This window comes from Nomascus leucogenys, chromosome 13 (genome assembly GCF_006542625.1).
Source record: "Nomascus leucogenys isolate Asia chromosome 13, Asia_NLE_v1, whole genome shotgun sequence".
In the NCBI taxonomy this organism is placed as follows: Eukaryota; Metazoa; Chordata; class Mammalia; order Primates; family Hylobatidae; genus Nomascus; species Nomascus leucogenys.
Genome location: NC_044393.1, coordinates 81,160,207 through 81,184,257, shown reverse-complemented (window position 1 = coordinate 81,184,257; position 24,051 = coordinate 81,160,207). Strand labels below are relative to the sequence as shown.

General features: G+C 48.5%; 1 protein-coding gene across 2 annotated transcripts in view; it reads left to right on the top strand.

Moving 5' to 3' along the window:
• Positions 1 to 24,051, top strand: part of PLXNA4 (plexin A4) — a 457,885-nt gene that overhangs the window by 343,124 nt on the left and 90,710 nt on the right. For both annotated transcript variants that reach the window (XM_030825648.1, XM_030825649.1), the window contains exons 6-9: positions 8,523 to 8,646; positions 9,384 to 9,537; positions 10,710 to 10,809; positions 13,277 to 13,391. In XM_030825648.1, the coding sequence (XP_030681508.1) occupies positions 8,523 to 8,646; positions 9,384 to 9,537; positions 10,710 to 10,809; positions 13,277 to 13,391 (493 nt within the window). The remainder of the gene's footprint in view (positions 1 to 8,522; positions 8,647 to 9,383; positions 9,538 to 10,709; positions 10,810 to 13,276; positions 13,392 to 24,051) is intronic.

Genomic DNA, 24,051 nt, shown 5'->3' with positions numbered 1-24,051 from the left:
AGATATTGCTCCTCCTGATCTGCCCTCCCTTTCACTTTTCATGAGAGCAAACTGGACATCCATGGCTTGGAGAGACACATGAGGAAGTGGGCTCAGCAGGAGAGAAAGGAGAAGGCTGGGGGCTGGCAGTTCAGTGCAGGAGGTTGATGGCAGCCAGAGAGAGCCTACGGATGCTTGCTCTGAAGGGCATCCATTTTCTAGGAAGGGAGACAGGTGGCAAGAGTGGGAGGTTTAATTGCTTCCAGGGAGTGCTGTGTCCACACTCACAAATTTGTCCGTAGATCTCTCAGACCTGCCCTTCTGCCTCCGTGCCCAGCAGTGTGCCAGGCTCAGTGATATGAAGGCGACTCTGTTAGGTCATCTCTGCCCTAAAGCTTTTGGGGAACCAGGACTTGGATTCACGGTGGGAGTTTACTAGAATCAATGCATTTGTTAGGCCCCCACCATGGGCAAGGCCCTGTGCTAAGTGACTCGGTTGCTTGCTGAGTGGCCTCAGCAAGCCTGATCTTCACTCAGGAAGACCAGGACGGCAGGAAAAGGGTTCCTTGAGGTGTCAAGAGAAGTCCATTTTCTCAGTCACTTTTGCCAACTTTCCCCATGGTTGGAGGGAGTGAGGTGGTGGTAGCATTGTGGAAGAGAAAGGCAGCAGATGGGTGTATGAGAGACAGAGACAGACAGAGACAGCAAGAGAGGAAGAAGGAAAAGGCAGAGAGAGAGGTTGAGAGTCAGCACATGTGACTGAGCAGTGCAAGGGCAGGGCCTCTGTAAACAGGTGGCTCATGTGGCTGAATGGACTGTTTGTAGCAGCAAGGTCACAGGTGGGTTGCACAAAACATGCTTAAGAAAGGCTCGTGTAATTTAAATCCTCTCTCCTGTTACTCTCAATTGTCATGAAGCACTCGCCTGCCAACCCGGTAGCACACAGGGTCACTCAGTCACTCTCTTTTGCAGCCCCTGACCCCGGCCTACAGGCTTGCCCATCTCTGATGACAATGACAGCTTCAGCAGTGCTAAGTATTGAGGTGGCCCTGAGTTTTGAGCCTTTATTCCTTGTTCCTGAGCTGACCCATTCTGACTTGGGTGAAGGTAAAGGAAAGCGTACAAGCCCACTCTGCCTTCGCCCTATCACAGCTATCTCCTGTCCTAGGCCAGAAACATTTTCTCCAGTGACCAGGCTTGGCAGGTCCCCAGCCGCCTCTCCATCTTCCCCTCCCATGGCTTCGTGCCCAGGCAAAGAAGCCTGTCTCAGTCTCAGCAGGTAATGGGATCCTGCCCGGCAGACCCAGCCGCATCGATTGGCCCAGACGTTACCTTTCTTAAGAAAAGTCGTCAGCATCACTCCTGGGAGGCTCATGTAACCCAAGACATCACAGGGGAAGGATAAGATCAGCTTTTATAAAGTCTCCCTTTCACCCCCTCGCGACCCTGCCTCTTGCCAGATTTCTTCTGTTGGAAGAATGCCCTCCTCCGGATAGGTTGGCAGGGGTTACTTTTCAAGAGTCACTCCTATTCTTTTCTATATGGTTTCTTCCAAGATGGCGAGAGTGAAAAGACAAGAAAGACACTGCTTTTCAGAGCAGAAAAGATGAGTTACAACTTAGTTACAACTGAGGACCTGTCTAAGAACAGACCCAGTCTGGGTTTAGTTTCTTCAGCTCTAATTTCGTAGCCATGCTATGAAAATTAAGGTAGGGGACCTGCATGAAGCCCCTTGCTGGGCCTACAATGCAGCAGGTCCTCTTGCCTGAAGTGGCCCAAATGGCCAGCCATGACTGTGGGAGCAGAGGCTGGAGTTGGACCCCAGTGCCTCCTCCTGGTCCCCCTCCCCTTCCATTCCTCTCCTCCCCAGGACTGGTGCTGGAGCCAGCCCACTGTTGGGAAGTCTTCCTCCCCTTGGAAGGCTTCAACCAGCCATGCCAATGTCCACTTAATGACACACAAGCTGATCGCAAAATGCAAGCCCTGCCTTGCTTCACTCAGGCGTATCCCATAGCCTTGCTATCTCGTTTTTTAAACCTATATTCAAGGGCTACTTAACACTAATCTGCTAGGTCACTGATCTCTCCTAGGGCTGCTTGCACAAGGCCTACACAGTCATGAGGAATGGTTGGTGTCCACTTCCACCCAGCAAACTCCTTGCAGTCTGTGCAAGGAGGTTTTCCTTGACTCTTTGCCAAAAAGCTATCAGCCTCTGATCCAAGGGAATGAGTCCCAGACTAGATTAGATACTAGTACATTGGACTTTTCCTCTCCATGGCTTAGCAGAGACATAGTATGACTTAAGGAAATGGGCCTTTTCTTTTTTAACCCTGCCCCCCCCCCCCCGCCAAGCCCCCAATACACATACGCGCGCACACACACACACACACACACACACACAACACATGCTTCATGACCAGAGAATGCTAAGTCAAAAATGCCATCTCCCCATATAAATTAGAAAAGCCCTGTGGTCTGCTCAAGCTCTCAATGTCCCTCCCAGTCTAATGACTTGGATCCCTGTGGACAACCTGAGGAGCTGGCCTACCTCTGAGGCTTCACTCCAGACATACACACCCATATTCCAGCATTCACACACTTCATTCAATCACGCTGCACTGGGCCACATAGGATGGAGCAGCCCAGCCTGCACAGAGCAAAGTGCTCCCCTGCACCAAGCCTGCTGGACTTGGTGACATTAATGGACATGAAGACACCAGGCTGTTGGATAAAGTATAGTGTAAAGCTGATGAAAATCAACTGGAGTCATTGTTGGAATGTGTCTCAGGTAATAGGCAGCGTTCTCCTTGTTACTGACTGGATTAGAAAGAGAATGGATTCGCCTGTGATGATGCCTTTGCTGTCTCTTCCTCCATTTTCCCTTCTCTTGCCTTTCCCTCCCTCTCCCTCCCTCCACTCCTGCTCTGCTCCACATCTGTTCTTTCCTAACCTCTCCTCAACCTTAGTAGAAAATTAATAGGCCCTAATAGAGCTAGCCACTGATGAAGAAAAGAGAAAGACAAGCCCACTTCACTTTCTCTTTTGGCAACTGCTACATGTAATTTTGTTTGGTTTGGGATCATCTGGAAAAAAATGAACATTTCCAGGTCCTTTTTGCCTCTCATCTAAGGTTTTCTTCAATAGATTGTTCATTCAAAGAAAGCATGGCTACCAAGGTCAGAATCCAGTCAGGGACCCAGGGCAGAACATGGCTTCTCAATGCAGGCTGCAAGCCCAGCATCTGAGCTTATTATGGTGGGACAGGATGCCTTGGTTGCTACACAAGCCCAGAAAGGTTCTTGGGTCTCCACTCAACCCCTGAACCTGCTGGTTTCTGCTAAGTCCTATGCCCTCCTTCTGTAGGGGAGGCATGGATAAATCTGATTCAGCTGCTTCTTAGGTTAATTTTGGATCTTTAGAGATGGCAAAGGACCATGGGCCCAGTTGCCAGCAACTGATGGCAGAGGGAAAATTACAGTAGAACCTTGGGCTTCCTATCTTGGGATTCATCCTAAGTATTTACACGGCACAACCCAAATACTTCAACTTCCATGAGACCATGGTGTCAGTCACTGTATCCTAGAATTGTAACATTGAAAGGACTCACCTGATCTACCCCTACATTTAAGAAACCTCTTACACACACACCTGCCTAGGAAGGATCCTGTACTAGCTACTCCACTTCCTCCAAGCCACACACATGCATCTATCCATTACTGTGGTCATTCTCAAGGAGGACAATGGTAATGAATTAGGAATTCTAGTCTCTTCCCTTGTCAGGGTCCCCAGATGTGATGACAATGACCAAAGCTTCCAATAATCTCCTAGTTGAGTAGGCATTCTAAATTATCTTAACTTTTCTGTTAGGTCGACTGGGGAAGGCCCTCACCCTTACCCCCTTTCTTTTTCAATATTCTCAGTTCTAAGCACAGATGGTGCACCTTAAGTATAGGTCATAGCAAATGTGAAATGTTAAGGACTGGGAATCATCTGCAGGGAGAAGTAAGGAGCAAGTTCTGATGTCTAAGCCTGGTAAACACATGCTAGAGAGCCCAGGGAGATGGATCAGCAGCAGCCCCTCCAAGCTTGGAGGCTCACTCAGGCTGGACTCACAGATAGCCCTGTTTCCAAATTGAAATTTGTTTGCCTGGCCAGCGGCACCGGGAGTTAATATTTCTATCGCTGTATTTGGGAATTAATTTCTAGAGGACTTAATCACCACCTCTCTCCCTCTCTCTCACCCCCTTCCTTCCTTCATTCCTCTCCCTTCTAATTTTCCACTTGGCTGGGAATTCTCCAGCAGTGAAAGTTCAGGCTTAGAGGAGGGTGGAGGTAGCTGCTTCATTAGAGAGGATAATCTCATTGGAACCACTGGCTTGAATAATAACCCCTTCCAGGGGCCCTAGGGCCTTTCTCCCCAAGGGCTTTTTGCACCTTTGATATAAGGCTGGAGAAGATGAAATGCAGAGAAGTGGAATGAGGAAGAGAGGTCAGAAGAGGTTAGCAGGGAGGGACTCCAGCTCTGGGGGTCTGGTGTATTCTCTTGGGGTCGGCTTCCTGCTGGCCATCTGAAGGTTTGTATCTGGGGCGGGGGTGACACTGGCATGCAGAGAAGAATGTCAGAAAACTCCAAGTCACACAGCATATGCACTGTCTGCATCCGTATCAGCTCCAGTTTTCCTACCTGGGAAATGGATGAAGCAGGGGATTCCTTCATGTCAAGGGGCCCGTACAGTGGAGCTGAGGGACATGCTTTAGGAGTACCTGAAGCCTCTTGGAAGGAAACATCTAAGCCACTACCCCTGCCTCTCAGGTCATGAATTAACACTTTTCTCTGGTTCCCAGCTCTAGTCTGGGCTGTGGGAATTGCAGTCCTAGAAAAGCAGACCATTCCCTTGACAGACCCCAGAAGAAACCAGCAGGAATTCATGCCTCCCCTTCCATTATCCTATCACATTTAAGGTCAATTGTCTGTGCTTTTGGACATTTGTAGCCTCCACCCTCATGAGTCCTGGAGGATAGTAGAAATGACAAAACATCCCTGGCTCTAACCTTACACTTGACTTTCCACTAAGATAGCTGAGTTCTCAATACCCTTTGACAGCTAGTAACAAAACAGAGCTATGATCCAGACCATTCTTTCACTCTTTTCTCCCTCCTGGCCTCTGGGCTGTCCTTCTCCTTTATTAAGAGGAAAACTGCTGCAGCCCTGCCTTTCTTTGGTCTTTGATCTGCCCCAAGGGCCAGTCATGGAGATCTGTGGTTCTGGGCTGGGCATGGTGGCTAACGCCTGGGCATGGTGGCTAACGCCTGTAATCCCCGCACTCTAGGAGGCCGAGATGAGTGGATTGCTTTAGCTCAGGAGTTTGAGACTAGCCTGGGCAACATGGTGAAACCCTGCCTCTACCAAAAAAATACAAGTTAGTTGGGCATGGCGGTGTGTGCCTGTAGTCCTAGCTACTTGGGAGGCTGAGGTGGGAGGATGGCTTGAGCCCAGGAGGTGGAGGTTGCAAACAGCTGAGATTATGCCACTGCCTTCCAGCCTGGGCTACAGAGCCAGACCCTGTCTCAAAAAATAAAAATAAAAAACACTCGTTCTAAAAATAAATAAGATAAAATAAAATAAAATAAATCTGGTTCTGCATCAGCTACAGTTTGGAGAGGTCAGATGAGGATGTCAGAGAAAGGATAAGATGATAATACTAGCTAACATTTATGAGGGTTTACTATGAGCTACATCCTATCCTTAATGCTTTACTCTCATAATCTCATTTAATCCTCATAATAGCCTTATTAGGTAGGTACTGTTTTGTCCCCATTGTATAGATGAGAAAGCTGAGGCACCAAGATGTTAAGTAATTTGCCCAAGATTATACAGTTAAATGTGATGTTTAAATTGTAAATTACAGGTGGCTTCCCTATAAAACCTAAAATTGGGGGAAGGTGATGAGTAGTTCCTTTGGGGCTTTCAGGAGCAGTGGCAAGATGCAACCACATGAACTTTGGAAGCAGCAAGCAATGCACGTAGAACCTGTCCTGAGATCCCCCAAGCAAACACCTGTGTGCTACCTCTCCCTCCCTACCCCTGGAAGAGAGATGGAGTCCTGTCTTTTCTATCTGAATCTCTATTTGGTAACTCCAGGTGATATTTGGCCTGGAAACAGCTCTGCTTTTCCCTCTCTTCATAATTTAATCAAAGACATTTTTCAGACCTACTGATTGCTCTTAGAAATAGGAACTTCAAAGCTGGGGAGTCAGTGAATAATTTAAGCCCGTACCAGCTCTCTGGGTCTGCTGTTAATGGGAGTAATAACACTGTTAATAGCGATGTCAGTGCAGACACGCTGGAAAAGTCCATAACATTAGCTTAATGGCTGAAGGTAATGGAGTCCTCGCAGAGGAGCTGGCCTGGTAAATTAACTTCCAAGTCTTTTAGGCAGACACTCTTGTTGCCATCGGTCAGCTGGAGCAGCAAGGAAGTGCCACGGGGGTGACCACACTCATGCCCGATCCTTCACTCCTGGGAAGGGGTTTCCTAGAAGCACCCTGGAGAATTTATCTTCATCCAACAAGTTGCAATAACACTCAAAGTGCTTCCCAGTGCCAGGCAAAAATAGTGATTAGCCTAGACAAAAAGATTGAGGGGAAAATGTTTGAATTGCCCTAAGGACATGAAGGGGGCATCAGGATGGTGAGCAGAACCAGCTTAGTCTGCAGCAAGGGGTCTGCCCCTCACTCCTCAGTCTGGAAGCTTCAGGAGGTAGAGCTCCGTAGTGGAGCACAGGCTGCAGGGTGCATCTGTGTCCCAACACATCCTGACAAGGTGGGGTTTGTCACAGCATTGTTATGAGACTTAAACGCTAGACAATGTAAACCCCGTATCATGTGCCTATTAATAAGTGCTTGTACCTCGCAGCCATGAATATACTGTTCAGGGTTGTTTTTTACTTTTGCATTGCACATCCATCTACTCTGAAGTCCTGTGTTCTGTCCCTGTGTCCCTCCATTTATCCCATCCTTAGAGGGACAGCTTCAGCCCATGGCCTTCAATGATTTCTCCTTCATTTGCTAGATTCTCCTCTCAGGCTCTCCACCCAGGCTGTCCCTCTTGCTTTGGCCAAAGGTTGGGAGGAGAAACCCCCATAGCTTTCCCTAATCCTGAGTTACCCCAAGAGCAGCTCAAGGTGTCCAGGTACCCCCTTCCCTCATCTCCTTGCCCCACACCACACCTGTCTGCTTCCTGAGACAGTCAGTTGTTCCCTCCCCAAGGCTCCCTCCCCATGTAGATTCCCTATCCCTGGCTGTTCTGTGTCCTAATAAACTCCTTGCCCGGGGCTCCCTCCTGCCCTGCAACAGCTCCTGACATCTTCCTTCCTCTGCAAAATCTTTTCTCTTTAATCAAAAGAGATCAGGAACTCTGGAGCGATTTCCCTGCTGTCTCATCTTCTCTCATCTTGTCCCTTCTGAGGACCCTGCTTGCCCCCACCCCACAACAGAATCTGTAGTCCAGAGTTTCCAAATCATGACCACTTGGTGAAGCCCCATGTCCACAAAGTTCACTTGACTTGGATTAAATACTGTTCCCTGAAATTCAGATGCCTCCATGCAGTGACCTCAAGTGATGCCTGCATTCGGGAGAGTTCCATGTTTTTCACATGCCTCTTTCACAAACCTTCATCAGCTAGGACTGCAAGATCCCAGGTCACACTGGACATGGTCCACCTGTGACACCATATGCTTTGCACAGCACAGAGCACTGAGGAGTAACAGCAAACCTTAGAGCCAGGATTCTGATCCAGAGCAAGCTTTTAACTATAGTTCTTAGCTCCTTTGATCCTTGCTTCCCTCTCTCCCACCTGCCTACATGAGTGGATTCCAAAATAAATCGAACATAGCTGCTTTTTTTGAGAAGCTCCTACTTGGTAGGAGAGGGCTGCACTTAGCCCAATAATTGTCATATAATCTAAGAAATTCCAGACTTATTAAAGTAGGAGACTCCAAGGTGCTATGAGATCATAGGAGGAAGCTCTTCACTTTGCCTAGGGTGGGCAGAAGAGATTGCAGGTGCATCTTGAGCCATGGCAGGAAGAAAAAGTAGGAACTGGACAGGTGGAGAAGTGAGGAGAGGGAAGTCCAGCAGAAGAACTGGCATGTTCAAAGGCAAGGAGGTATATTTTCTATATGAAGAAAACAAATCTCTGGTTGCCTAAGGAGGAGAAGAGAATGGCAAGGGCTAAGGATGTGCAGAGAGGGTGAATAGACAGAACCGTGCAACACCTTATATGAGTTTGGAGAGGATGAGGGGAGTTAGGATGACTCTCAAGTTTCTGCCTTTGGCAAGAGATGATTGGAATTGCCATCTTCTCTAAATATGGGAATGATGGAGGAGGACCAGGCTTGAGGAAGGACACAAAAAAGTTAGCTCTGGGCGCATTGAGTTTGGACACATCCTGGGAGCTGCTGGAAATGCCTGACCTCAGCATCCGCCCCTCCCTGGACCAAGCGGCCATCTCCTGAGTAACTCAAGGGTATGTCCTTCCCAGTTGCACCCGGAAGGAGCGGTGTGAGCGGTCCAAGGAGCCCCGCAGGTTTGCCTCGGAGATGAAGCAGTGTGTCCGGCTGACGGTCCATCCCAACAATATCTCCGTCTCTCAGTACAACGTGCTGGTAAGGGTCGTGGGGGTTGGGGTGGGGTCCAGGGATGCAAGGAAAACTTTCCCCTCACTAAAAAGTGCCTCAGCCCAAGGCCCTTCTGGAGGACTGGGCCAAGCCTGGCCAGCAGAAGCAGCTCGAGAGAAGGGTGCAGGATATCAAAGAATTAAGCGTCCATGGGGGGATGCAAGAAGGAGACAGGGACGGGACTATTGGGGAAGAGGCTCTATTCATAAAGAGTGGAAAGACAGGGAGCATCATCACCAAAAATGATCAAAGGGTGACAAAGAATGACAAAGGGTGTTGGGAATGATATCTTTAACTATAAAATGGGAAAGATGCATGTACAGAGACAGAAAGGGGCACAGGTGACTTCCAAGTTCTAGCACTGGGCACTTAGTGGTTGGTGTTTCTATTTTTCCAAAATTGGGCCTAATGGAAGAGGTGCTCCATCAGCCACGCCTCAGTCCTGATCAAAAAATGGCACCATGCAAATCCCCTAAGCATTCTTGTTTCCAGGGACCAAATCCATTTCCATCCTAATGAGGTTTCTTTTGTCTCTTTGCATCTCACCACGGCCTCTGTGACACTCTCCTAATAACCTGAGTCTCTTCTCCATGTTAATATTGCCTCTTGCTTGTCTTTGCTTTCCCTGTGATCTCTCTCACTCTCCCACTTTCTTTTTTTATTCCATACGTGTCCTTTTCTCATTTCACCCTCCTCCTTCTCTCCCCCTGCCTGGCTGTTCACAGCTGGTCCTGGAGACGTACAATGTCCCGGAGCTGTCGGCTGGCGTCAACTGCACCTTTGAGGACCTGTCAGAGATGGATGGGCTGGTGGTGGGCAATCAGATCCAGTGCTACTCCCCTGCAGCCAAGGAGGTGCCCCGGATCATCACAGAGAATGGTGAGCATCCCGGAGGCACAGCTGAGTGGCACTTCTTCCTCCTGGCTAGATGAGAAGAACTCAGGACAGATGTGGGGGGATTGAAGGAACCTTCAGGCAGGAGAGGGTCAGAGGAAGGGGCATGGGTTGGCGGGTGTGTTATGGGAAGAGGGGGATGAAATCTCCTTCCACTGCCCTTGGCATTGACTGTTACAGCCCTTCTGTCTCAGCCCCAGGTTAGCCCCCAAGAGTCACCCTCATCCTGGGCAAGGAGCAGCTGCAGAGAGGGTGGGGACGGGCAGGCCAGGACAGCAGCAGAACCTGTGGTTAAGTTCAGCCTGCTCCACTGGCTTGGCGGGTCAGTGGAGGAGGCCACTGAGCAGGAGCAGGGATGCTCACACGGCCGGTCTCTGACCCTAGACAACTGCCTCCCCAACTCTGCCTCCCCAGAGCTGTGTGTTGTTGGGGGCAAGCTGCCCTGGGAAAGACAGGAGTGGGCAGAGGATCCATGCTGGTGAGGGACAGGCCCAGCCTGGGCAGATTGATTCCATGTTGTCCCTCCCATTTGGGCTTGCCACATTTGTTCGGAGCTGATTGATTAATGAGGCTCTCAGGGAAGGCAAAGAATAAGGCTTGAAGTGGGGGCCTAGGGTCAGGGCTGTGAATTAAACATGGGCTGCAGCTCCTCCCTGGTGCCAGCTGAGGATTCCAGGGTCTCCCGCCCTGGTGGAGCCCTGAGCCCCCCAGAGGAGGTGGTGTCAGAACAGGGGCTCTCTTTACAGAGACAGGGAATGAGCTCATGCATACACACACATACATGCAAAACCTCTTGTGCAGTTTGTGGCTGCATTCCTAGAAGTCTACATATGTGTTTCTCCTGGTTATGAATCAATTTTCTGAGCCTAGACAGGACATCATGCATGCAAATGCACATTTGAATCCCTGGCAGTGTGCATCTGTGTGTGTACACGTGGAAGAGGGGAAGTGATACGGTGGGCAGGGAGAATAGACGAGAACTGCCCTCTGCAGCTGCACTCAGGGTTGTCCTGGGACTGGGTCTGCTGAGTCAGAGCCCTGTTAAGCCAACAGCACCCTGGGGAGCAGGCTCCCTTTTCCAGCATGTGTCACTGGTCAGGGAGTCCCTGGCTTGGGGCCTCAGCATTCCCCGACCCCTCAGCCATCTCTCCTTGTAGGGGACCACCATGTTGTACAGCTTCAGCTCAAATCAAAGGAGACCGGCATGACCTTCGCCAGCACCAGCTTTGTCTTCTACAATTGCAGCGTCCACAATTCGTAAGTGGCCCCAGCCTTACCCACTTCCTGTTCCTGGGGTCAAGTTTCATCCAAAGATCAGAAAACCCCATCACTATTCCCAGGGAGTCACCATTTAGAAGCCCCAGAGGAGGCCTCCTTCACTCCCTCTCCTCTGGTACCCACAGGGTTGATGGAAAGAGACTAGAAGAGTAGAGAGTGAGAACTTATGGAGTGGGGCTTTCCGCATCCCTAGCGCATACATCTTCCCTGACATCAATCCTTCTAACTCAATTCCATCTCCACCATCTGTTGTGGGGTGGTGCATCCCACATGAAGAACAGAGAGCAAACTCCATGGGCAGAGGAGGGATCTGAGGAGGGAGAGAAGCCCCAGTGTGTGTCCAGGATTGGGGCGAGTGGTCTAACCACTCAATCACATGCTCAGCTCTCCACAGGCTGCCCAGGCTGAGTGAGGACAGGCTGGTAAGGGCCAGAGGGAGGCAGAAAGGTATGGGGTGGGTGAACTCTGGCTCAGGGGTCAGGAAGCCTGACTCCAGCTCCAGCTTCGTTTGACTTAAGTATCCAACTTCCAATGGCAGGTGGGGAGGGCAGAGGCTCTGGCTCTGTAGCCGGACCAGCTGGGAAGCTCAACCCTTCTGTGCCCCAGTGTCCTCTATCAACAGGGAAATCATAGTGCTCCTTCCAAGGGCGTCACACAAATATTTACCAACTGACGTGGCAGGAGCAGTGTCCCATCCGAGCAGTCATTGGCTGGCACCCTGTGCTGGCTGCTAGCCCTGAATATCAGTTCTGTCTATGCTGCAGGACAGCCACAAGGGGTAAAAGGGCCACGCTAAGGAGAAGCATTTAGAGCCATGTCTGGCCCAGTGTTTAGACACCACATGTGTTCTTGCTATTATTATATTATCTTTTCTTTATCAAATGATGGGGTTGGACCAGGTTGTAAATGGGCCAGCCTTTTTTTCTTCTCGCCATAGAAATCTTAAACTGAAAGTAGGTGTGGATGCCCAATATACAGAATAGATGGAAGCAGGAGCTCCTCTGATTAAAGGTTGGGGGGCCTGGAACCCCTCTCCCTAGGAGCCCCAGAAAACTACACATTCTCCAGAGGAACTCCATGGCATCCCCAGAGTTCCACAGAGCAAACCGTGGGACCTGACCTCAAAAAACCCTGCTTGCTTTAACATACTCCTGTTTTGCTCTCCATGCATGATAGGTAGCCAACATGACCAGAGACACTTTGGGGATCTAGGCTGGTGGAATTTTAGGGTCTATTGATCTGCTTATGGCAGCTGTGAGTCTAAAGCTTAGCTCTCTTTGGGGCCCCAAGTAAGAAGGCATCCAGCCCTTCCAGCCAAAAATGACTTGCTCTAGCCCTGGGACTCTCCTCTTGCCTCTTGCGGCAGAGCTGTCCCTATCTTTAACACTCAGTGGCCTAATCCCTCCCTCCTCTCTTTCCCCTCTGGGGAAGCAGAGTAAATAGGTGAAATCATGTGTGAGGCTTTCATTAAGCCCATAAAATGATTTTAAGCATCTCCTATGTGCAAGGGAATGTGTTGCTCATTAGATACAGTGGAGTCAAAAATCAATGCAACACAAAGACTCAATCCTTACCCTCCAGGAGTTGATGGCCTATGGACTAGTAGAGGAGCTGGACAGGTAATTGTGAGATATAACACAAGATGGTCAGGACTGTCCCAGAGATGTCAGCCAAGAGATTCACGGGAGAAGGGCCCAGGGTGACCAGCTCTTCCTTGGTCAAGCAGGTAGTCAGGTGGAGGAAAGAAGAAATGGTGCTCTGGAGGGAGGGATGGCTTGTGGGGAGAGTGTGGCCTATTCGTGGCCAAAGCAGCAAACCTGTGTTGGGGGCAGTGGCCATCTACACCATGAAGGGCATAGCCTGTATGGAGAGGCATTTGAGTTTTTGGAAAAAGGAACCATGTTGGGCTTTTAAGGAATCAGGAGCTCTTATAAAATTGTCTTGGTTTCCTGGGGTAAAGGGGAAAGGTGGGGTTGCCAACCATGCAGGAGCCATCGTAGTGAGACAGCAGCCTCAGTCACTTCCTCCTGAGGCAAGGTGCAGGTGGCTTCTCTGCAGCAGAGACCCAGAGTCAATTTGCATACAAACCTAATCTTTTGTTTGCCCCAACTCTCAGGTCTCTCTACACAAGCCCCCTGCTCCAGACCTTATCATTCCCTCTTTTGAAAAGGAGGATGTTATCCCATGGAGATGGAGGAGGGCTAATTTGGCCTTGGGGGAACGGCGTTGTCAGCAACATATGGGAAAGTGAGGAAACCAGAGACCATTAGCTTCCTGAGGTCTTGGGGAGTAAAGGGATAGATGTGAATAAGATCTGCCCTTCCTGCGCATTCAACGGTGGTTTCTCTTAATATTAAAAATGTTTTGCTAGACCCTAGAGACTCAGGCCCTCTGCTTTGGGCTCATCCAGGTTCTTAGATTTGTGCCTCCCTTCCGCTGTGCCCAGGTGCCTGTCCTGCGTGGAGAGTCCATACCGCTGCCACTGGTGTAAATACCGGCATGTCTGCACCCATGACCCCAAGACTTGCTCCTTCCAGGAAGGCCGAGTGAAGCTGCCCGAGGTAGGTCCCTGGCAGCCAGAGTGGTGAGTGCCTCTTGTTGTGAGCATGGGACACAGAAGAGAGGCATTCTCCCTTAAGAGGAGAAACCAAAGGAAAACTGTGCAGGACCACCCCCTTCCTCCTGGCTCTTAAGCGTCCACTTTATAAAAGCAGGAAATATGCCAAGCTCTGTGCGGGACTGTGGGTTCTGGATCAGCCCTGGAGGTTCTGTTACAGACAAAGGTGTATCCCAGGTCACTCCAGCCAGAAGGATCCTCCACACACCAGGTGGGTCCTAGAAAGATTCCGAAGAGATGGGTGTGTTGGTGTGTCCTAGAAATAATTGTAGGTACACAGCAGGACTGTGTCCAGACTCCTCAGCTGTTCCTCAGGGCACTGTTGACAGAGGAGCAGTGAGACCCCCAAAGAGGGCAAGTTGAGTAAAAGGGAGAGAGATGAGAATGAAAGAATGGTCAGCTTGTGAGCTAGAGCAGTGGTTTTCAAAGCATGGTTCCAAGACTAGCAGAATCTGCATCAGCTGAGAACTTGCTAGAAATACAAAGTCTTCTGATCCACCCTAGGCCAACTGAATGAGAAGCTCTGGGGGCAGGGTGCAGCAACTTGGGCTTAAACAGGCCCTCCCAGTGGCTCTGATGCTTGGTCCAGGTTGAAGAATCACTGAGATACTGTTTGGCTCTAAGGCTAAAATGTGACCATTCTATTCCCTCTGAATTTTTATTCTGCTTAAACACTCATCCTCGCTGTACCAAAAATACTTTCTGCTTATGCTGTTACCTCTCTTGGAATGTCAGAGTGTGGGCAAGGACTTCTGGGATAACAGGTATACCTCTGGAAGAGTCTGTTGTTCAAACATGGCAGGTTTCTTGCACTCTCTCAGCCAACATTGGACTCAGCAGGCTCCAGCACCTTCACCTGCACGCCTAGTCTTGGATGTATCTTTCAGACCCCTTTACACACCACACAGGTGTCATGACCATGTGGCCAGTCCCACAGCTGTGAGAGAAGGGACCTGTCCAGGTGTAGGAAGCATAGGGGATTTGGTGGGGGGAGGGGGGCAGGAGGGGCATTGAGAGAACACACAGGCCCATCAAGTGCCCTCCCCATCCCAGACTCATACTCCACTAAGAATCCTACCTTTGGCCAAACTCTCATGGCAGGAGAGAAGCTGTTTATTATCTGAGGCTGAAAGGGAAGGTCAATGTACACCCCACACTAATACCTGCTGCATGGTGGCTCCCCTAGCACAGTGGGTAGTGACTGCACTGTGCTTAGCCATCAGAAAATCCAGGCCCAAATCCCAATTTGCCCGAGTCCTGATGGCTGAGCAGGAGTTCTGCAGGTGGACAGTAAGCAGAGTGATTCATTTTAGAAGTAAAAGCAAGGAGTGGAGATGTTGTCTGGGGAGAGGATGATCCTGATTGAGTAACAGACAAGGGGAGCAAACAAGAAAGAAAGAGTAGAAATTTGAAAACCTTCATTAAGATAATGAAATGACTCAGGGCCTTTGGAAGCCTCCACATAACTCAAATGTTTTGATTGCATTTTATTCTTGGGCCTCTTTGCTAGATAAAACCTTTGCTAGATACACTAGTCTGGAAAGCTGGAGAGAGGCTGAAAACCTTTGTCTCAGCTCCCATGAAGTTCCTTGCAAGTTTCAGACAGAAACAAGAAGAGATTATGGAAGCCTCAGACACAAGACCAACTCCCTCTCTGGGAATCTGTTCATGCCTGGAAATAGCTACTATGGATTCACAGTCAGGAAAAGAGACCCTGGCTGAGATTGTCCCTTTATAGGGAAAGGGAGGAGAGTGGTTGCATCTTGGATTTTATGTAAGAGTGTGAATCTCATACTTATGTGTCACTTCTCTACTTTAACAAAGACAACATGTATATAAAGGTAATAAGAGTGAGGTGAGTCAGACAGCAAGGGCATGTCCTTAATAAAAGGCTGCACAGTCTCATCAGCCTGGCTGGGTCTGTCTCAGGGTGTGGTTTCAGGAGCAGAAGGACTGGTTGACCCACCAAGGCTGGGGACAGAGATGTGGGAAGAATCCTTTTCTTGTTCTGGTCTGAAACCTGCAAATAACTTGATGGGAGTTGAGACAAAGTGGTCCTCAGCTTCTCTCCAGCTTTCCAGACTGCCGTATCTGGCAGAGGTTCTATGTGCAGAGAGGCCCAAGAGTAAACTGAAAGCAAAAACAATTGAGCTAGCTGGTGGATTTTGAAGGCCTCTAATCACTTAATTACCTTGCAGGAAGCTTTTGAATTTCTGCTTTTTCTTTCTTGTTTGCTCTTCTTGTACCAAATTTCTTTCTTTTAAGTATAGAAGAGGAGCCTCCTTCTGTTGCTTAGAAAGAGGGAAAAAGAACCAGAAGGGAATAAAATAAGGCCAGGCATGGTAGTACCAGCACCTTGGGAGGCCAAGGTGGGAGGATCACTTCAGCCCAGGAGTTCAAGACCAGTCAGGACAACATAGTAAACTCTCCCCAATAGAAAAATATTTTTATTTTTCTACAAAAAATAAAAATAAATAAATAAGTAAGTAAGTAAGTAAGCTGGGCATGGTGATGCATGTCTGTAGTTCCAGCTACTTGAGAGGCTGAGATGGGAGGATTGCTTGAGCCTGGGAGATTGAGGCTGCAATGAGCCATGAGCAAGCCACTACACTCTAGCCTGGGCAACAGAGCAAGATCCTGTCTCAAAAAAAAAGAAAGAAAAGGGGAAAAAAAAGAATAAAATAAGAGCCCACCATGTGTCCCAGGGCAATGCAGAGATCCCTTTAGAAGAATGATGGCTTCAAGCACCCAGACTCCAAGCCAGGTGGGACACCCCTCTATACCTGACACAAGCAAAGACTGCTGGGGATTCACAGCATCTCAGAGGATGGGATGCTAGGGCCCCAGAGAAAGGAACTAGTCTGAAGGAAATGGCTGAGAGAAGGATATGGAGCTGTACGTACTAAGCTCTTGCTGCCATACTGAAATCCTCTCCATTTCCCATGAGCCATGGTACGATGAGCCTGGCAGGCCGTGGCAGGGAGGGGCTCTGGGGTAGTTTGGAATCGCCCATGCCTCCCTTATCACATGGAATACATTTTGGCTCCTCTTTACCTTGGATGTTTATTTATTCTAAGAAAAGGAAGCTCTAATGGGGAGCTTCTGGTCCAGGTTTGGAGGTTGCATTCTACCCAGCTCAATCCCAGGGCCGTTTTGAATGTGAGCATAGAGATGAACCAGAGTTGGCCACCTGGTGATGGTTGTTGTAGCATCTTCCTAGTGAATGTGGCAAAGAGGAAACAAGTAAAGAAGTATGTGTGGATTACTGACTGACTCCAGCCATTTGGGGTCAGTGAAAGGAGGTCATTGTCCTCAGAACTCAAAAGACAGTTCCTGGCTGCTAGTGTAAATATGAGAATTTTTTTATGTTGTTGTTTTGTTTTGTTTGCTATATTTTTACATTCTATATGTACTTATTTTAGCAATATACAGTCATGGGCTGCTTACTGTTGGGGATACCCTCTGAGAAATGTGTCATTAGGCAATTTTGTCATTGTGCGAACATCATAGGGTGTACTTATGCAGACCTATGTGCTGTAGCTTACTGCACACCTAGGCTATATGGCTCCTAGGCTACACACCCATACAGCAAGTAACTGTACTGAATACTGCAGCCGATTATAACACAGTGGGAAGAATTTGGGTATCTAAACACATCTCAATATAGAAAAAGCACAGTAAAAATACAATATTATAATCTTATGAGACTTCTGTTCTATATATACTTTGTCATTGACTGAAACATCCTTATGTGGAACATTACCATATGTGTTTCTGGGAAGAGACAGTAGCAGGAGTAAGGGGTAAAAAAAAACTACCCAATTGAAAGGTGATTTTATGGAAGCCCCCAGACACCTGTGTCCTGTCACTACTCTAGGGGAAGAGCTCACTCACAGCACGATACTCTCAAGTTTTGTTACAATTTAACTGTTCATTCTTCATTACCCTAAGCATTTCAGTCATACTCAAGGCATTGTGAGAGGTTTAAAGGTGAAGAAGATCTATGGAGATCTGTGTTTAGAGATCTGTAAAATGAGGCCTTTGGTCTACATCATCTCTAAAGTTCTGTCATTGTAAGTAGAAAGAAGCTGGAAAGCCCCCAAGGTAAATCCATGCCCAAAAAGTGGTCAGTGGGGCTGGCGATTATAGGGTGTGTCAAGTCAAGGCTTAGGTCAACCATCTTTACCTAACAGGGTGACCCATACCCTCAGGGCCTGCAGTTCCACTGAACATCCAGCCCAAGGCCCACCATCTTGGAATGAAGGTATACCCAGACCCTGGTGACTCTTCTGCAAATCTCTGGGGTTTTCATTTCCTTTTACCCTTTGAGTGAGGGGATACAGACAGTGTCCTTTTGTTAGCTAAGAGTGAGGCTAACAGGTGGCTTTTCATCTACCCGGCACCATCTTGCATCTCAGGAATGCTTTCATCTGTGCGTCTTCCATTTCAACAGTAGCTTTGTTGACTATCAGGGATATTGAATTACCTTTTTTTTTCCTGAACAAAGAATGCGTTCAGGTGAAGTTATTGGTCTGGAACAGAGAACTGGTCAATCATTGTTGTTATTATATTAATGGCAAGTATTCTACCATAATTACAGTTATTAGAAATAGAATGCCCAATAACATATGTTGTTTATAGTAACTATATTCCAGTTACAAGGAATGATTTTGTTTCAACTAATGATGGCATTGTGATAACAGCCCTGGGCCTTCAGATCAGCTGCCAGAGCCTTGGGTAGCCATTAACAAAGCCAAGCCCACCCCTCTACTGAGCAGGAGCAGCCACTGGTCCCCAGGTGGCTTCGGAATCCATCCCCAGCTCCTCCACAGGCCAACCTGGACCTCCCATCAGGCATACACACTTAAAGATGATGCTTGAGGAACAAAGGTGAACTTCCTTGCAAAAGCAAATCTGTTGGCAAAATTTGTCCTTGATGGACTATTTTGCTGTTTTTTCTCATCTAAATTGAAAAGCAAAGTGAGCTGCTGCTGAAGCTGTATTCTCTGGGCACCAGACTAGAGAGGCTTTGCAAGGAGGGCAAAGCACATCTGGCCCCCAGGTGTGCAGGCTCACCGAGAAGGCTCCCAGGAACGCCTCTCCTCTTGAAGTTCAACCAGCCTGCCTACTCCAGAGAATAGTTGTAAGATCAGAGGAGGTAAAATGAATTCTATTTGATTTGCAAAGCTGTGTTTGAAAGCTTCTCCAAACATCCCCTAATACCCCAACACCCCTGAAAAGAAATTCAGAGCCAGGATGAAAGCCGGTATCAAAAGGATGAAGTCCTCTCCAGGACTGAAGACCCGGCAAGGCCGAGAAAGTCCCAGCTCATGGGCTGCCGCTTGCCCCTGGTGCTGAGATAAGCCCCATGCCCTGAGACAGGAGCAGACCAAGGGCACTGACCCACCGACTGGACTCTGGAGGGAAATCACCAACTCACTTTGTCAGCAATTCTGCTGCCCTTCTTGAAGGGAAGGCATTCCTGGGATCCAACCCAAGGGAAAAAACCACCCCACCATGCCTTTCACCCTCCTGTGAAAAAAAAAAGCAAAAGAAAGCAAATCCAGCTACAGAACATGCTCCCCACCCATGCACCACCCCCACTCCAGGTATTCAATTACTGGGTTGCCATTCCTCCAGACAACTGCACTTTCCATCAATCTTGCCTGCCCCTCCCCACCTCAGGTTATGGGTATTTTCTTTCTATATTATTACTTCGCTCTCTCTATAAACCAGCCTGTCATAGATCACACTAATGGCATTATAAACTTGGGGAACAGCAAGAAAATATATGATGCGTTACATTTTTGTATTGGGCACTGTGGTTCTGAGAAGGTGAGTATAAATTTGGGGGGTTGGTTGGGGTTAGGGCTGGCTTGTCTTTGGGACTGATGAAAGCTGAGGTGACTTGGGCGGAGGAGAGGTGACCTGCAAATCATTTATTCCTTAGCTGCCCCCCAGGTCCCTGTTCTTCCCTAGAGCTCTGTTTTCCCCAATCTTGCTGTAACAATAGGAAAATTAAAGCCCTCATTTTGTAAACACACTAGGGGCTATAAATTCAAGGGCCTATCCCCCCCATCTGTAGGCAGCACCAGCCCTGAAGGCAGCCTTTTCTCTCCCAGCTAGGCTGCATTCTTTATGTCCTTGTTCAATTATTTAAATATGCAATGAAGCCTCTGTATAAAGCAGTCACTAACATGCTGGACATGGTAGATAGAAAGTCATCATTCTCGCTTTTATACTTTGGTTTTGTGTTCCTGCCCTCTGCAATTAGCAGTGCGATTTGTATTTTGTGTGCATTTCAGTGGAGACCAAAATGTGCATGGGGCTGGACAGTTGACCTGGAGTTCGCTGGAGTCACCTCTTGAATGCCAGGCCTTTAAAGGTGTGCTTGTGCCTCGAGCTGCTGCCACTTCCCACCCCCCTGCATTCTTAGAACTGCAGAATGTAGCCACAGGCAAAACAGCCTCCGAGGGAGTTGGGTTCTTCTGGCATGCATGTGTCTCCAAAGAATCTTATTAAATACAGGTGTTTTCCATCCTCCAAAAGCTGGCCCTTTCAAATGATAGTTCAGAGAAATGGCCTCCCTCAAAAGAGAAGGGCAGTATGTTTTTGAGGATTTTTGGATGGAAGCTGGATAATCATCTGTGGATAAAGGTCAGTACGGTGATTGGGTGAAAATACTGTGCTAATCATTGCCATGGGCAGACTGAGGTAAACGGTGTCCTTAGCATCTTTATCTAGAACATAGGAGTGATCTTATATGTATGTGTGTGTGTGTGTGTGTGTGTGTGTGTGTGTGTGTGTCTGAAACAATATAGCACATGGAAAATATGTGGAAGGGGATGGAGGTAGTGGAATGGACACTGAATTGAATGCTTGTACCAAGTTAACCATGTTAATTAGAATCACAGCAGTATCCCATGCTGCCTATCAGAGCCAGTTACTCAATTGGACAACCATACCAGGTTGCAACATACCAATTATTAAAATATTAAAACATGTCCCTGCTGATAGGTGAAGAGCCACCCCTCGGAGGCCCACCTCCCCCATGCCTTCAGTATTCATTCACTGGTTTATTGAACGCCACATTTTGAGCTAGTTTTGCAGGTATTATTATCCCCATTTTAGAGGTGGGAAAACTGAGCTTCAAAAAGATCATACAATTATATATCCCAGATTATCAACTGGGTTATTAATAGAACTGGGACTAAAAGGAAAACAAACTGTTCTTCTCTATACTTAACACAACAGCAAATGCGTGGGGCTTTTTTCCACACCAAGCAATTCTCCAGTCCTCTGCAGAAACCACTTGGGTAGCCTAGAACTCAATTCATTTCTGACACTACCTGCCCAGAGTGAGCATTGGATCTCACAAGTTAAAGGGCTGAGTCCCACAAGACTGTCTCCACTTCAGATGCCAGTTGCAAATCTGAGGTTGTCACCTGCAGTTCTGACCCACCAGTTATAAGTCAGGGGCTCCCACAATCCCCTCCTCAGATTGGATAATTTGTTATAACAGGTCACAAAACTCAGGGAAACATTTACTTACCTTTACTAGTTTCTTTAAAAGGGTGTTGCAAAGGATACAGATAAACAGCCAGATGCAGCAGTGCCTAGAGCAAGGTATGGGAAGGGGCACAGAACTTCCTTTTCCTCTCTGGGCACCACCCTCTCAGCATCGCCACCTGTTCACCACCAGAGAAGCTCTCCAAGCCCCTTCACTTAGGGTGTTGATGGAGGCTGCTTTACATAGGCATGATTGATTAAACCATTGCCCACTGATGGTTGAACTCAATCACCAGCCCCTCTCCCTTCCCCAGAGGAGAGGGCTGAAGTGCCACCCTCTAATTACATGTGTGGATCCTCTGGCAACATACCCCCATCCTCCAGGAGTCACCTCATGAACATAAACTCAAGTATAGTGGAAAAGGGCTTACTGTGAATAACAAAAGATGCTCCTTTTCCCCCAATCATTCAGAAAACTCCAAAGGTTTTAGAAGCACCATGCCAGCAGCCAGAGGAAAAGACCCAATGTATATTTCTGATGTCACAATATTCCAGGGACTGCACAATTCATCGAATCCAAACCAACCTCTTCATTTTATGGGTAAAGAGACCCAGAGGGTTTGAGGGGCTTGCCCAAGGCCAAATGGCTGGCAGATCTCCTGTCTCATAGCACATGGAACATGCAACTTTACAGTGTCACTTCCCAGAAGTGGAGGCTGCTGTTCGGGGAGCAGTGGCCAGAACTGGGACCTCCCTGCCAGTCTCCCTTGTGTTTGGGACACTTGGAGCTATTTAAGTTAGGCAGACTTATCCTAAGATGTGAAGCCCAGAGGAGTGAAATAAGCTGGGTGGGAACTGCTGGGGTATTTGCAGAAAATTACATGGAGGCAGGAGCAAGGGAGATGGGTCTTTTGGAAATGAGGTGGGAAAAGGGAGCAGATGAGGGACAAGACGCAACCTGGGTTGGGAGGAAAGGACAAACATTTGCTGAATGTCCACTCACTCTGGGCCAGATGCTTTATATGTGTTAGTTTATGGAATCCCCAAAATGGTCATTTGGGAGAGGAATTTTCAATCCCTATTCATGGTTAAGCCAAGCAATGGTGAGAGCACTTGTTCAAGACACTGAAACTAGCCGGGGAGAGGGGAGACAGACTTGCTCTCACAGTTACAGGATTCCTAGCCAGACTCCTGCTGGGTGAGGAGCCTTCGAGGTGAAGAAGATAAAGGTCTGGGTGCCCTGAGTCCCTGGGCCATGAAACAGGGCCTCGGGCTCACGTCCTGGAGGAACATGAAAGTTTATCTGAAGTTGCCCTGGAGTGTCAGATCTGTAGGTAATTTTGTATCTGGAATCTCAGCGCGAGGCAGGTCAGGATCTGGGATGCTGGGGTGGGAGGAAGGGGCAGGGTGGTGGAAGTGGTCCCTTCATGCCTTGTTGCCTAGGGAGAAATTGCCATTTTACATTTCAATTAGGAGGGACACTGGGTTCAATCAGCAGCGCCACTAGAGGAAAATGTGCCCAGCCCAGCCCTGGGCCTCTCCAATTATTATTAATGAACTTACTCTCAGAGCTGCCAACCTTTTTATATGCAAACTAGGCCTTTATGGGGCTACTGATAATCAGGACTCATTAGAGAACTCATCACAAGCCTCACTAAGAATCTTACAGGGGATGTGGGAGACAGGTTTTTGCTGCTGCCCTTGTCCTGGACAAGAACAGTCCAGCCCCCAGGCAGGGTTCCAGCCTAGCTCCGGAGGGTTTCACAGCTCCAAGTCCCCTGGACTTCAGGGGGACCCTTGTTGACTGACCAGCCCATCCTGAGGTGGTCCTGCCCACTGCTGGGAACTCTCCTGTTTCATGAAGGGCAGAAACTTGGCAACTCAGGCAGTTGGCATCTGAGTTCTTCAGCTACCAGCTCATCTGTTGATACTGAGCCCTTCTTTCTCCTCTCCTTGCCTCAGTTTCTCCTTCACAAAATAGATGGGGTCCATGAGGGTAGTCAGAGGATTCTGAGATTCCTGTACCATCAGCGCCTCATTTCTCAGTGGCAACATGTGGATGTGGGAGGTGGAGGGAAGAGATTCCAGGGCCTCCCGGCTCTCACTCCCAATGCGACCAGATCTGATTCCCTCCACAGACTGTGGCAGGAGGGAGAGTCAGGCTCCTTCCTGCTTCAGGGGAGGGGAAGACGAGAACAGGGCTCAGGCAGAGGGAGGGTGGAGTTGAGTGGAGCCTGGACTCACAGCAACCCCACTCTCAAGGATCTGCTCTCCTCGAGCTGCCAACATCACTCTCCTCTCGCTCCAGTTCTGAGCTCCATCATTTTCACAAATCACTTCTTTCGTCTGTGTGCCACATTCCCACCTTGCTAGAGCAGCGGCTGTGGTGGGGGCACAGGATGGAGCTGCTAAGACTCTCCCCAAGTGGCTACCTGGCGTCTCCAGAGACCCACACGCTGTAGAGCCTCAGACCACACGCAAGGTGGAGGCCAAGACCAAGGCCCCTGTTCTCTTCCTGCTGGCCCGCCTCCCTGCTGCTCCTCTTCATTGTTTTATAATTGTGGCAAAATATACATATCATAACATTTACCATCTGAACCGGTTTTAAGGATACAGTTCAATGGCATTAAGTACATTTCACATTGTTGTACAGCTGTCACCACCATCCCAAACTGAGGCTCTGTTCTCGTCAAACAACTACTCATCCTGCCTCCCCTTAGAAATCACCATTCTACTTTCTGTCTCTATGAATTTGACTGTTCAAGGGACCTCCTACAAGTGGAACCCTGCAGTATTTGCCATTTTGTGGCTGGCTTATTTCACTGAGCATAATGTCCCCAAGGTTCATCCATGTTATAGCAGTTTCCTCCCTTTTTAAGGCTGAGTAATATTCCATTGTATCAATAGGCCACATTTTGTTTACCCATTCATTCCTCAGTGAGCACCTGGGTTGCTTCTACCTTTTGGCTGTTGTGAATGATGCTGTTGTGAACATGGGTGTGCAGATTTCTGAGTCCCTGTTTTCAGTTCCTCTGGGCATGTAAACCCAGGAGTGGAATTTCTGGATCTGCGGCTCCTCTTTCAGCTGCCCTTCA